This window comes from Chrysemys picta, chromosome 18, assembly GCF_011386835.1.
Source record: "Chrysemys picta bellii isolate R12L10 chromosome 18, ASM1138683v2, whole genome shotgun sequence".
Lineage (NCBI taxonomy): Eukaryota > Metazoa > Chordata > Testudines > Emydidae > Chrysemys > Chrysemys picta.
The window spans coordinates 10,013,435-10,025,742 of record NC_088808.1 but is presented as its reverse complement, the minus strand read 5'-3'; the positions used below and the strand labels follow the sequence as shown (position 1 = coordinate 10,025,742).

The 12,308-nt window shown below is 49.4% G+C and overlaps 1 protein-coding gene across 5 annotated transcripts in view; it reads left to right on the top strand.

The window, feature by feature from the left end:
* The window catches only part of ASTN2 (astrotactin 2), a 631,841-nt gene extending 620,655 nt beyond the window's left edge, over positions 1 to 11,186 (top strand). For all 5 annotated transcript variants that reach the window (XM_065572255.1, XM_065572253.1, XM_065572254.1 and 2 more), the window contains one exon: positions 10,321 to 11,186. In XM_065572255.1, the coding sequence (XP_065428327.1) occupies positions 10,321 to 10,558 (238 nt within the window). In that variant the 3' untranslated portion in view covers positions 10,559 to 11,186. The remainder of the gene's footprint in view (positions 1 to 10,320) is intronic.
* Positions 11,187 to 12,308: the final 1,122 nt, after the last annotated feature.

The following is a 12,308-nucleotide window of genomic DNA, read 5'->3' as shown; positions in this document are numbered from 1 at the left end:
AGCTCCCTCAGGATTCTAGATTCGGCCAACATGCTTAGAGATGTTTTACAAATGCCATGTTGTCAGCAGTCTATTTCAGAAATGACCTTTTCTCTGAGTGCTAGAAAGAAACAGAGAGAGAGAATTGGGAGGTACAGATGGTGGGGGGAGCAATTAACCACAATAAACACATAATACCAATAGATTATACTTTTTTTTTTGCCCACCCTGCATATTGGGCACAAGCAGGGATCCATTCCTGACTCCATGCCACAATTTCTTGCAACAATTTACGACTCTCCTAGACATAAATCCAAGTTAGCCTGAGACTGGCCCTCCTACAGAGGTGACCTTGGTCGTAATTTTTTTGATAGCTCATTAACCTCCGATGTGCAGCCACTCTCTTCCCCTCTTCTTGATGGCACTGCAAGTTGTTTCTCATTTCAAGTCGTCTCTCTCTGTACAAATCCATGGGACCGTCGGCTTTCTTTATGTTTCCCTGGTAATTCCCTCTGTTACTTGGGCATCTCTGGAAGCTGAGTGACGATGCACCTATTTGAGGGCATTATCCAGCAGGAAAATACAAGCCAGGCAAACTTGTCTCTCCATGTCCAGCAAGGAGATTTGGAAAGTGCTCTCCAGTGTGTCCTTGATGCACCGTTATACAGAAAGCAATGTCTAGAGATGTCCATGGATTCCGCAGTTGTCCTTCCACACAGAGGCAGGGATCTCTGGTTGAACTTTCAGCAGCCCCTCATGCATCTGAGTAACCAGCATCTCTGCGCCATGGGGAAGCTTCTAAAAATACCCCTGCTGCTTGCAAGCAGTTCTAGTCTCTTGACAAGAACGAAGGTCTGTCCTCCAGCCTCATTTCTCAGGTTGCTCTGACAGCGAGGGAGCCCCCGACAGCGGGAGAGGCGACTGAGGATTTTCCAAGGGAACATCTCGTAATGAGTTTTTAATTGACAGGCTGTTCTTGTTCCCAGGAGGTCATTCATTTTCGTACCTTGAAATGTTTATCAGATGAGCCTCAGATCCACCGTAAATGTTCACTCATAAAACTTAGTGACAAGAGGGGAGTCTATTGCCTCTGTGTAATAAATACATCATGCTGGAGTCCTCGAGAGCCCAGTTTCCATGAAAGCCACAGGTTACTGCAAACAGCTGCTCGCGAGAAGACACACTGACAACCAGATGTCTCAAACAGAAGGTTTACATTAAGGGAGACATTAAAAAACTTAGCTCATAGGTGGCCCTAGACCAGGACTTGCTGTGGTCAGAGACTTGGCTCCTGGTTTGCTTCATCCTGCTAGTCTCCTCTAACAAACCCCATATAACCCCAACACACGCAAAAAGAGACGCTTTCTCCAAATTTACAGCAACAATTTGTTCCAACTGAAGAGAAGAATCTGTCTAGACCAATAAAGGCCTGATGCTACTATGCATTTGTTCGATCCTTCCTGGGCTCGTGTTGGGCAGTGATAATGCTTTATATCACAGGCTCTTCTTTTAACAACTGCCTGGATTTTGGGGGTTGTTGTGGCCATCGCGACAGTGTCTGACTCTCAGAGGGAGGTGGAGGAAATAGACATGGTTAAATTGTCCCCACCCCCGTGCTCATCAGGTCAGGATGTGACATCAGCATGGGGCTTTAAGCCCCTCCTTTTCTTAAAGCAAGGAACGGGGCCCTGCTGACAGCAGCAGCAGGAGAAGATCCTTTTAAATGCAGGCGTCTCCACCAGCAGCTGCCTTGTGGTAACAGGAGGGAATATGATGTACAGATGAGAGGTTGTGATAGCCGGGCTTGGAGTGCTGGACTCTCTATCCTCCCATCTGAGAGCCTGACAGACCTGGGTCAATTATCACTTGGGTGGAAAATCTGAATTTATAGCAAAAAACCCCCACAAGAGAACAAGACAACCAGGCATTGACCTCTCCCCCACCTCCCGTCAGAGTCCTGGGGCGAGACCCTGCTCCACTCCAGCACAGCTGTTGTTCCCTGTCTGCTCTGTAATCCTATGTTGTACTTTTCTAGTGCCTTTCATCCTAGCATGTCAAAGTGCTTTGTAAGCAGTTATCTAGGTCCCACGGCAGCCCTGGGATCAAGGTGAGTATTGTATTCCCAATGTAGATGAGCAAACTGAGACAGGGAAGGGTGAAGTGACGCACCATGCGGTGCACAACTGGTCCGGGTCAGAGCTGGAAGTAGCCAATGCAAGACACCCAGCTCTCGCACGCTCCCTGCCAGCACGGAGAATAGAACCCAGGAGTCCAAGTCTGCTACTCTAACCACTGTACCACACTCCCTTATGACAGTGCCTTTAGCCATGCGTGAGCCCTTCCAACAGCCCTAGAAATCACACCTTCCCATCTCTCTTCGGGCCCCAGTAACACAAGATACAAGAGGAGAAAATGGCAGCAGAGGGCCATTACTTTTCATCCCTTCCGTCATTTTTACTGCCGCATCGACCTCTTAAATCCTTCACTTTCATGGCAAACAGGACCAGGGCCAGGCTGGCACCAAGTTTAAAACAGCTGGCCACAAAGTGCAATGTGGCAGGCGAGGAGGAGTGGAGATGGCAGCATGTGGGGACGGGGTGGGGAAGAAGCAGCTACGCTTTGGTGGCTCGGGGGCTTAGTGCAGAGCCGTATCAGCCCCGGCTGTAGCCAGCCCGGGAGTCTGACTTCTGCAGCCGTCCCCTCCTGATCCTGCCCTTTCATATGGGAATAAATTATTGTTTCTGGCAGCGACGGGGTAGCTCGGCGTTAGGAAGATTTCATTTCCAGTATTTGAAAAGGTGGTCGCTCTGGCCTGACATCCCCCCGCAGCGAGCACTTGGATGGTGGCCAGAATTTGATGGATGGCGTTAAATTGGCAGCCCAAGAACTGCTTCTGTAATTTATTACCCAGCCTTCACCAGAAGGCTTCTCTCTCTTTCTCTCCTCTCCCCCGGTCTCTTTCTCTCCTTCTTCCTTTTTTTTTTTAATAAAGAAAAGATGTCAGCCAAAAGTCTAACATTTAAGCATGACTTCATTAACCCCCTCAAACAAGCGAGCCACGCCAGCTCCCCCCAGGAGAGCCAAGCAACCTGGCTGTAGCTGAGGGGGTTTGTCATCGACCCAGAGATAGCAAAATCCAGGTATCCGTTTCCCTCCCCTCCAGTCCAGAATGTTCCTCTGCTCCCTCCGTGTTTTCTCCTGCATGGAGCTGCTGCCTCCTCTGATTGGTCGGAGCACTTTGCAGTTGGTGCATCCCCTGGGCCATTCATCACCTGCTGCTTCCCGTGGTTACGCTCCCTAAGGCTCACCAGCCATTGAGCAGAGCCAGGCACCAACGAAGCAGCTGCAGTGAGACCGAAAGATGCAACCACAAGTCTGCTGGAGAACAGAGCAAACCCACTAGTTGTCCCCAGCAGATGATAGATAGAGGGAGTGGCATGTGTTTGCCCTGTCCTGCCATAACAACATGGCCCAGGTCAGGCTGGAGGAAGCAAGCCCTGTGAGAGAGTTTTCAGTGGTGTCTAAAGGTAAAGGGATGGAGAGGGGGAAAGAGAGAAGAGGGGACATGGGAAACTGTAGAGGAGACAGGAAGGAAATGGAGGGGGAGAGAGAAGCAGGTGGCACGGAAGAGGGAGAGAAAAGATGAAGGAAGTGAACACAGGAGATGGAATGGAAGAGCGATGGGACAGGAGGAGGCACATTTAGGCATGTCCTGGAGATCTAGACCTTCGTCTGAAGCATCTGGCGTAGGCTAGGGGCAGGATATTGGACTTGATGGACCATTGGTCTGAATCCATCCTTGGGAATCTGGGGTTTTGAAGCTCAAGGCATGACCCTATTTGCACCCATTTTGATGCAGAGCATGCCATTCATGCATTGTGCACTGCCCTAGAGCAAGTGGAGGGGACTCACTAGTGGGTAAATGCAGCTTCCCTTTATTGTAGCACGTAAGGGACAAACTCCCAGCTATTCCTGCCCATCCATTCATCCATCTCTTGTTTGGCTTCTCAGCAATAGAGCCTGCCGTGAGTGTCACCTCCCGCCATTCTCTCCTGTTACATCCACTCCAGCAGGCAGTCCCAAGGCGAGCGGAATAACACCTGGCATCAGGTCATTACATTTACAGTTTCAGCCCAGAGTTGGACCACTCCCTCTCCCCGAATCACCCAACGGGCAAAGAACACAACACAATATTACTGATACCAAGATAGCTATGACACCTCCCTCACACACTCCGTCCTAGCTCACGCCAAACACCAGCTGTCTCCAGAGCAAGCCCAGTGTAGGTATCTGAGTGTTGATTCACCCAGTCAGGCCTGTGTCTTAGGGTCTGTCTACACTGCAGTCAGAGGTGTGACTGAAGCACCTGTAGACATACCTGAGCTAGCTAGGTTGAATAATGCTAGCAATGAATCCACAGCACCAGGAGCTATACAGACCTCTGGAAGCTGGGGATAGCTCAGTGGTTTGAGCATTGGCCTGCTAAACCCAGGGTTGTGAGTTCAATCCTTGAGGGGAGCCATTAGGGGATTTAGTTAGGGATTGGTCCTGCTTTGAGCATGGGGTTGGACTAGATGACCTCCTGAGGTCCCTTCCAACCCTCATCTTCTATGACAGATTTAGACTGCAAGTAAGGCATACATTTTTAAAAGTGCGAGAGCAATTAACCAAGGGTCATGGTGGATTCTCCATCACAACCATTTTAAAATCAAGACTGGATGTTTTTCTACAAGAGCTCCTCTAGGAATTAATTTGGAGAAGTTCTATGGCCTGTGCTGTACAGGAGGTCAAACTAGAGATGATCAAGTGGCCTTGGAATCTGTGAATCTATGTAATCCAGTGGCTAGCCCATGCTGCCATGACTTCACTGCTATAGTTGTTTGAGCTAGCTAGATCAAAGCTAGCTTCCGTCATACTTCTGATTGCAGTGTAGACATATCTTCAATCTTCCAAACAAGAAAGTGTTTCCAGATGTTTGCTCCAAATAGGTTGGTCTTTTCTTTCTGTAACTACCTTTCTGTTTTCTTTCCTTTCATTCAGATAGACTGGGTAATTCTCACCAATATCTGCCTTTCCATTTCTTTGGCAAGGTTTGACTTTTGACGCAAACGCCCAATGCACAGTCCCCTCTCCCAACGCACTGTAAAGGGTTCATGAATGTTAATAGATCTTGTCTCCCTAAACTGGACAGGGAGAGCTCACAACTCTGGGCCCAGCTCACAACCCAGCTGGCTTGACTTTGACAGGAGCTCGATGGGAATGGTGTGAACTGGAAATGGCCATTGCTCTCCGACTGGAGCTGGTGAAAAAACAGAAAGCTAGTTTCACAAATAACGTTGCAATTTCAACGTTGTTTTCATTCCGATAGGTTTGAACCAGGCCCCTTTTTCTTCATTTCTTTTTTAAAATTCTATTTTTTTACTGTTATAAAAAAATTCAAAAAGTATTTTCACTATATTTTGACAAATATTTGGGGGGGGCGGGAAATTAGCCCCCAGAAAGAATGAAAAATGACAAAATTTGGACAGTGTTGAGAAGGGTTCATGAAATTTTTTGTTCCTTCCCCCCAAGAAAAAAGGTGGTTTTCTGACAAAAACGCGTAATTCAAAAATGTGTAACTCATTTTATATCTACCCGCTCCCATCTACATTTAATAGTGTCTGGCATGTCCTGATGCTGTGCTGCGGACCCAGTATTCAGAAGCACTGGACTCTGTCAGACACGAGTCTAAATCCTCTGCTTGCTAACACCCAGTGCAATCCACATGGAAGTTAATGAACTCTACGCAGTGCAAGTCAGTGCAGAATATGACTCCTTGGTGTGCATTACTTTAGCTATGGGATCCTTATTGAAAACAACGTCCATAACGGGAAACCTCCAAAGTAGTTCAGCTCAACAATCTCTGTCAAAGACTGGGGAGGGTATGTCACTGGTGAAGTTATGCCTCTTGGGCCTTGGCTACACTTACCCGCTAGTTCGGCGGCTGGCAATCGAACTTCTGGGTTCGACTTATCGCGTCTAGTCTGGACGCGATAAGTCGAACCCGGAAGTGCTCGCCGTCGACTGCGGTACTCCAGCTCGGCGAGAGGAGTACCGCAGAGTCGACGGGGGAGCCTGTCTGCCGAGTGTGGACCAAGGTAAGTTCGAACTAAGGTACTTCGAACTTCAGCTACGTTATTCACGTAGCTGAAGTTGCGTACCTTAGTTCGAATTAGGGGGGTAGTGTAGACCTGGCCTTGGAGTGCAAGGAGAGGGAGTACCTCTCTGCTGGGTGGTGGCGACTTAACGGAATTGTGTTAGCGGGAGTTGGAAGCTGTTGGTCAAAGCTCCAGCCATCACATCAAATGTATATGTATGTGCCTTATATAGTAGGCTTGAATTCTCCTAGCTCAGCTTGTCCCTCATCCTTGAAACCTGAAGACATAGCCACTGCACGGAAAGTTACCATTGCAGGACACAGGTGCTCTCGCTTGGTATCCCCACCACAGGAGGAATTATTCTCAGTCTGGAAGAGGAAAGGTAGCCACTTGGCTGAGGTTTGCTGGCCTTTCATATCATCCCTCCCCAGAAACAGAGAGTCATACCTGGTTATGGAGGTTTGACTGGCCTCCAGTCACTGCTGTTTTGGCTTGTCGCTCTGCCACGCACTTCCGCACTCTTGTATGACTCACGGTGAATTCTTACTTGGGATCTCAATTAGTGAGATGCCTTGGAGAGAGCAGCCACATCAGAAAACAGCCGTGCTCCCTCCCAAAGAATCCGGGGGTGAAGCACCAGAAAGCTTTCACAATCAAATAATCCCCATGTTTCTACCTAGCCGACTCAGAGCGCTGCCCCTGACATGTCATTATTGGGAATTGACATTCCTTCGGTAACTGTAACAAACCCCCAACCCAATTCCAGAGCTTTGCTGCAGCACCAGCAGGAGAGGGAATAATCTCTGATCTTGAGACTTTCAAACCACTCAAATAAACCTTCTTTCCCCACTTTTGATTTAGCCCGTTGCAGGCTCTCACTAACTAATTTATTTAGTTTTGTCTTTGGGGGTTGTTGCACGTTTCCTTATCTGCTGCTACAGAGTTGGGTTCTTCCTAGCCCGTCCCCCTTCTGAAGACTTGATGAAATGCAGAGAGGGAGGCTGTGTGCTTGGGTTCCTTCCTGCGGTGAGGCATGAGCCGGGGGAGGCGGGTATTCTGGAGAACTCCAGATAAGTAAGGGAAGGAGAGGGCAAGGTATCCCCATTTGGCTTTTCACTTCTCCAGTGGCTTCCTGCAGCAGGGAGTTTGAGGGTTGTGCCATGGTGATAGGTGGCTAAAGGGATGGATAGGTTTGTTCACAATAGTCCGTGTTTCATTCTTAAGAATTGTGATCAACTTGTGACTTCAGTGGAGTTGCACCAGTGTAACTGAGAGGCAAATTTGGCCCTTGAGTTGAGGGAGGAAGCCCAGTTTCCAACAAGATGTTTCCTTCTCTCTGTCTCTTTCAACCAATAAACAAGGGAGCATAGATTAAACTCCGGAGGCCCCAGGGAGTTATTGAAGGAACAGTTTTGGTCCAGGAATGCATTGCCAGACCAGTCATATATATATATATTTTACTCTAATTGCCAAAGATCCCAGTAAGAGTTGCTTTACTGGAGCTGCTCATACCACTCAAGCCCTAACCCCAGTGGGAATTTGCCAGTTTTGAAGCCATAGGGTGGGACTCTGTAAACTTTCTGTGCTGTGTCAGTATTACTGAAGAGGGCAGCCTAGGTTAGATGATCCAATGCAGTTGAGAGACGTGACGAGTTGTATTTCCAGCTTTTTTTTTTTAGAGAAGGTCACTAAACCTCCTTGTGCCTCAGTTTTCCCATCTGTACACTGGGAATAATAGTATAGATGCCATAAGCCTTAATTAATTAACATAGAATCATAGGACTGGAAGGGACCTCGAGAGATCATCTAGTCCAGTCCCCGGAATTTATGGCATGACTAAGTATTATCTAGACCAGGGGTGGGCAAACTTTTTGACCTGAGGGCCACATCTGTGTATGGAAATTGTATGGTGGGCCATGAATGCTCACAAAATTTACAATTCATGTTCAAACAAGGACAACACAAGTTTGTTTCAAAATCTGCTCTATTAAAATAATTCTGTTGAACAATGCGCTGCTAGGAAATGACATTACTGAGCTGTTTGTTGATTTTGCCACACAGTTTTGCTCCTGTCTGAACACACATTGTATGCTAGCCTGGATTTGTCGGGCGTTAGCTTCCAGTCATTGGAACACATTGAGTTCTCAGAAATCTCCTCCCACGTAGGGCCCAACAGCCAGGGCCGGCTCCAGGGTTTTGGCCGCCCCAAGCAGCCAAAAAAAAAAAAAAAAAGCCGCGATCGCGATCTGCGGCGGCAATTCGGCGGGAGGTCCTTTGCTCCGAGCGGGAGTGAGGGACCGTCCGTCGAATTGCCGCAGAATAGCTGGACGTGCTGCCCCTCTCCGGAGTGGCCGCCCCAAGCACCTGCTTGCCAGGCTGGTGCCTGGAGCCGGCCCTGCCAACAGCCCACAATCGAATCGCCTCTGGGTGCTAGGAAAGTCACCTAATCCAACAAGTAGCAGGCACCCGGGCTTGCATGTTCCAGGCTCTGATGGTGCATGAGGCGCATTTGGGTTGTGCAGCATGTCCTCACACCCATAACACAGGAGCGCCGGGCAGCTGGAGTGGGGCAAGCCCCCGACCCCACTCCCCAGCTGGAGCTCCAGGCAGGAGCTCCGGGAGTGCCGGAGCGGGACAATGGAGCTCGAGGGCCGGATTAAAAGGTCTGATGGGCCAGACGCGGCCCGCCGGCCGTAGTTTGCCCAGCCCTGATCTAGACCATCCCTGACAGGTTGTTGTCTAATCTGCTCTCAAAAATCTCCAATGATGGAGATTCCACAACCTCCCTAGGCAATTTATCCCAGTGCTTAACCACCCTGACAGTTGGGAAGTTTTTCCTAATGTCCAACCTAAACCTCCCTTGCTAATTTAAGCCCATTGCTTCTTGTCCTATCCTCTGTATCACGTGTAAAACATTTTGAGATGCTTGCATAGCAGGTGCTATAGACATTTAATTACAGTAAAAGGGGTGTTATCCGGCCCTGTACCAACCGGAAAGCTTTATAAACCGGCATTTCTAATCTTCATAGAAAGTCCGGTTTATAGTCCAGTTGGCATGGGGCCGGCAGGCTCCCTACCTGGCTCCACGTGGCTCCCCGGAAGTGGTGACAGGTCCCTTGCCCTCTCCCTGCTGCTCCTCAGCAGAGGAACAGCCATGAGGGGTTTGGAGTGCGGGAGACCATATGGAGCTGGGGACTGGGGCACGGGAGGAGTTTTGGGGTGCTGGATCCGGGGGACGCTGACCACAAGCGGCGACCTATCCCTGCTGTTCCTAGGTGGAGGTGCGGCTAGGCGTCTCTGTGCACTGCTTCCGCCTGCAGGCGTTGCCCCCACAGCTCCCATTGGTCGTGGTTCCCAGCCAATGGGAGCTGCAGAGCCAGCGCTCAGGACAGGGAGAGGGCAGCACACAGAGCCACCTAGCCATGCCTCCACCTAGGAACAGCAGGGATAGGTCACCACTTGCAGGGAGCCGCCTGAGATGAGCGTCCCCCGGATCCGGCACCCCGAAACCCCTCCCTCGCCCCAACCCCCTCCCACATCCCCTCCTACACCCAAACTCCCTCCCTCTTAGTTAACCTGAATTTTTCACTTACCAGCGTCCCCATTTCTCCAACATGCCAGATAAAAAACCTTTTACTGTAATTAGGAATCAGTCAGAAGACAGACTCTATCGACCTGTCTAGCTACTGGCAACTGTTAACAGAACTGTTTTGTCTATGTGAGAGGACAGACCGCCCCGGCTAGAGCTGAGCGAATACTGCATTTATTTATTTATTTATTTTGGTGGTGGCCGAACCAAAACTGCTTTTTTTTTTCTTGCCGGAATGAAAAACTGAAAAAAAATTCAGTCTGGTCAAACAAACTATTTTGGATGTTGACTCAAAACATCATCTTGAAACAAATTGTCAGTTGGAATTGACATTTTCTAAACAGAATGTCAATTTGAAGGGATTGTAACAGCTCATTTTGTAACAACTCGTGTTGAAAATGCCAAAACAAACCCTTTCCATATTTAAAAATAATCTTTTTTGTTTGCTGGGTTGGTTGGTTTTGTTTTGGGCCAAATTCAACCTGAAAATTGAATTTTCGGCAAAGTTAGTATTCGCCAAAACAATATCACCCACCTCTAGACCTGCCTCCCAGCTCCCTGGTCTAACTGCTTCCACCTTCTTGCTATGTCTCCGTCTCCTCTTCTTCATTCCAGGAAAGCTCACCTGATCTTAAGGAGGCTGGAGAAAGTTAGCAGCCACTGTTCGACCCTGCTCCGCAGTGCCTATATCCAGAGCCGCACCGACACCATGCCCTACCTGTTCTGCCGCAGCGAAGAGGTCCGGCCGGCCGGCATGGTCTGGTACAACATCCTAAAGGACACCAAAGTGACGTGCGAGGAGAAGATGGTCTCCATGCTGCGCAACACGTACGGGGAGTCCAAGGGGCGGTGAGGGACGATGTTGGCCTGGAGCTGTGGAAGGGACCTCCGAGGAGTCACGGACATGTGACAACCTGAGTAGCTGGTGGGCTTAGGGGAAGGGTGACGTTCAGATGGAGGGGACAGCGAGGCCAAACTGGACTGTTTGACACGGGCGGTGGAGAAACGAGAAATCAGCCAGTTGGACTTTGATTTCCCTTTTTATTTTATTTTTTAAAATGAAAATACCTAATTTGACTCAGTAGCACCGTCTCTCCTTTTTAATCTTTTCTTACCGAATTTCCTGGACTACGCGCTCCAAATCTGAGAGGAGGAGAAATCCAAAAGAACCAGGTCAGGGCACAGGAGAGCTAGCTGCACCCTCCCGTGCTAGCCTTGGAAGCGGACGAGGTGGGAAAGGGGGCCCGCTGCCTCAGCGCGTCAAGGAGCCAAGGCGAAGCGTCTCAGTTCTCGGCGGCGACACCGGGAGCTGGAAACCGAAGATCATGGAGATTAACGCCAGCCGGGCAAGTGCAAAGACATTGCAGGCAAACTGGGTTTTTTTTTAACGCTCCGAGTTTGCAGAACGGCTGCGTGCGGAGTCTTCGTTTGCAGGGCTCCTGACAGGTTGTTCTGTGCATTAAAGATTCATATGAAGTCCACCTTCCCCGCCTGCTGGGTATTTTTTCCAACACCCGTCTCTGCCGTGGCCTTTTTGCAGAATGACCTGGGGAGGAAACGAGTCTCTTCAGAGCTCTGGTAAAAGAAATGCGAGTGTCGGGTACAGGATTAAGAGAAGAATCCCAGTATGTGGAACAATAAGACACTTCTCAATGCTGGATTGGGGTAGGGGTGAGAGGAGCTGAGCGTTTAAAGAGGGCGGGGAGTGCCTCTTTTTGTCTGCAGACTCCTTCTATAAAGCCAGATCGCTCTTTGTTCTCAGCTCCTGTCGTAAGAGTTCTGTGCTCGTGGGAAAACCCTATAAGGCAGCCAAGGGCTAGATAGACATGGACTCTGTCGTCTTTTAACATCTGAGGTGGATAAGGTTGGCACCCGCTGGGAATGGAGCAAGGTGGGAGGCTGAGAATAGAGGAACTCAATCCAGAGCCCACTCAAGTCAGTGGGAGCCTTTCCATTGACTTCAATGATGCCAGTGAATTCCTCTTTCAGTGCAGAAGGGGAGTTCAGTCCGGGCCAGAATTTGTATCTGCTGAAGACGCAACTCAAGCAGGCCCATGACTGAATGGAGACAGAGGCTGGAATTTCTCATTTGTAAGGTCCCACATGACTCATTGCAGAGCAGATGGGGGCTGACCAGTCCTCTTGCCATAAAGAAAAATAGGGTGAGGGAAGGACCAGTGATGACACAAAGGAAGAACACCCCTTCTTCTCAGCTCTTCTGGGGCTGTGACACACTGCGTTTTTGTACAGCACCTAGGACCAAGGTGGCCCGGGGCCTCCAGGTGCTACCACCGTATAAACAATAAATAATAACAATAACCTTCAGCGAGTCATCTGTGGTAAGCTCCCCCAGCAGCCCTCCCGGCCTGCCTGATTCCAGACCCAAATTTACTTAGATACAGACCTGTAGCATCTTGGAGCTGAGGTTCTGCCTGCTGCTGTGCCCATGAAGGGTTAATCCCTTGGCACCTAAAACACCTAGACTGTGATCTTCCTTCTCCCTTCCATTGGGTCTTGCTCCCGCTTTGCATGCCGTTAGTCCACCGCTCCCTTTGCCATTGGTGGGGCCACACTGAGAGAATGCAAGACGAGGTGGAAAGGCC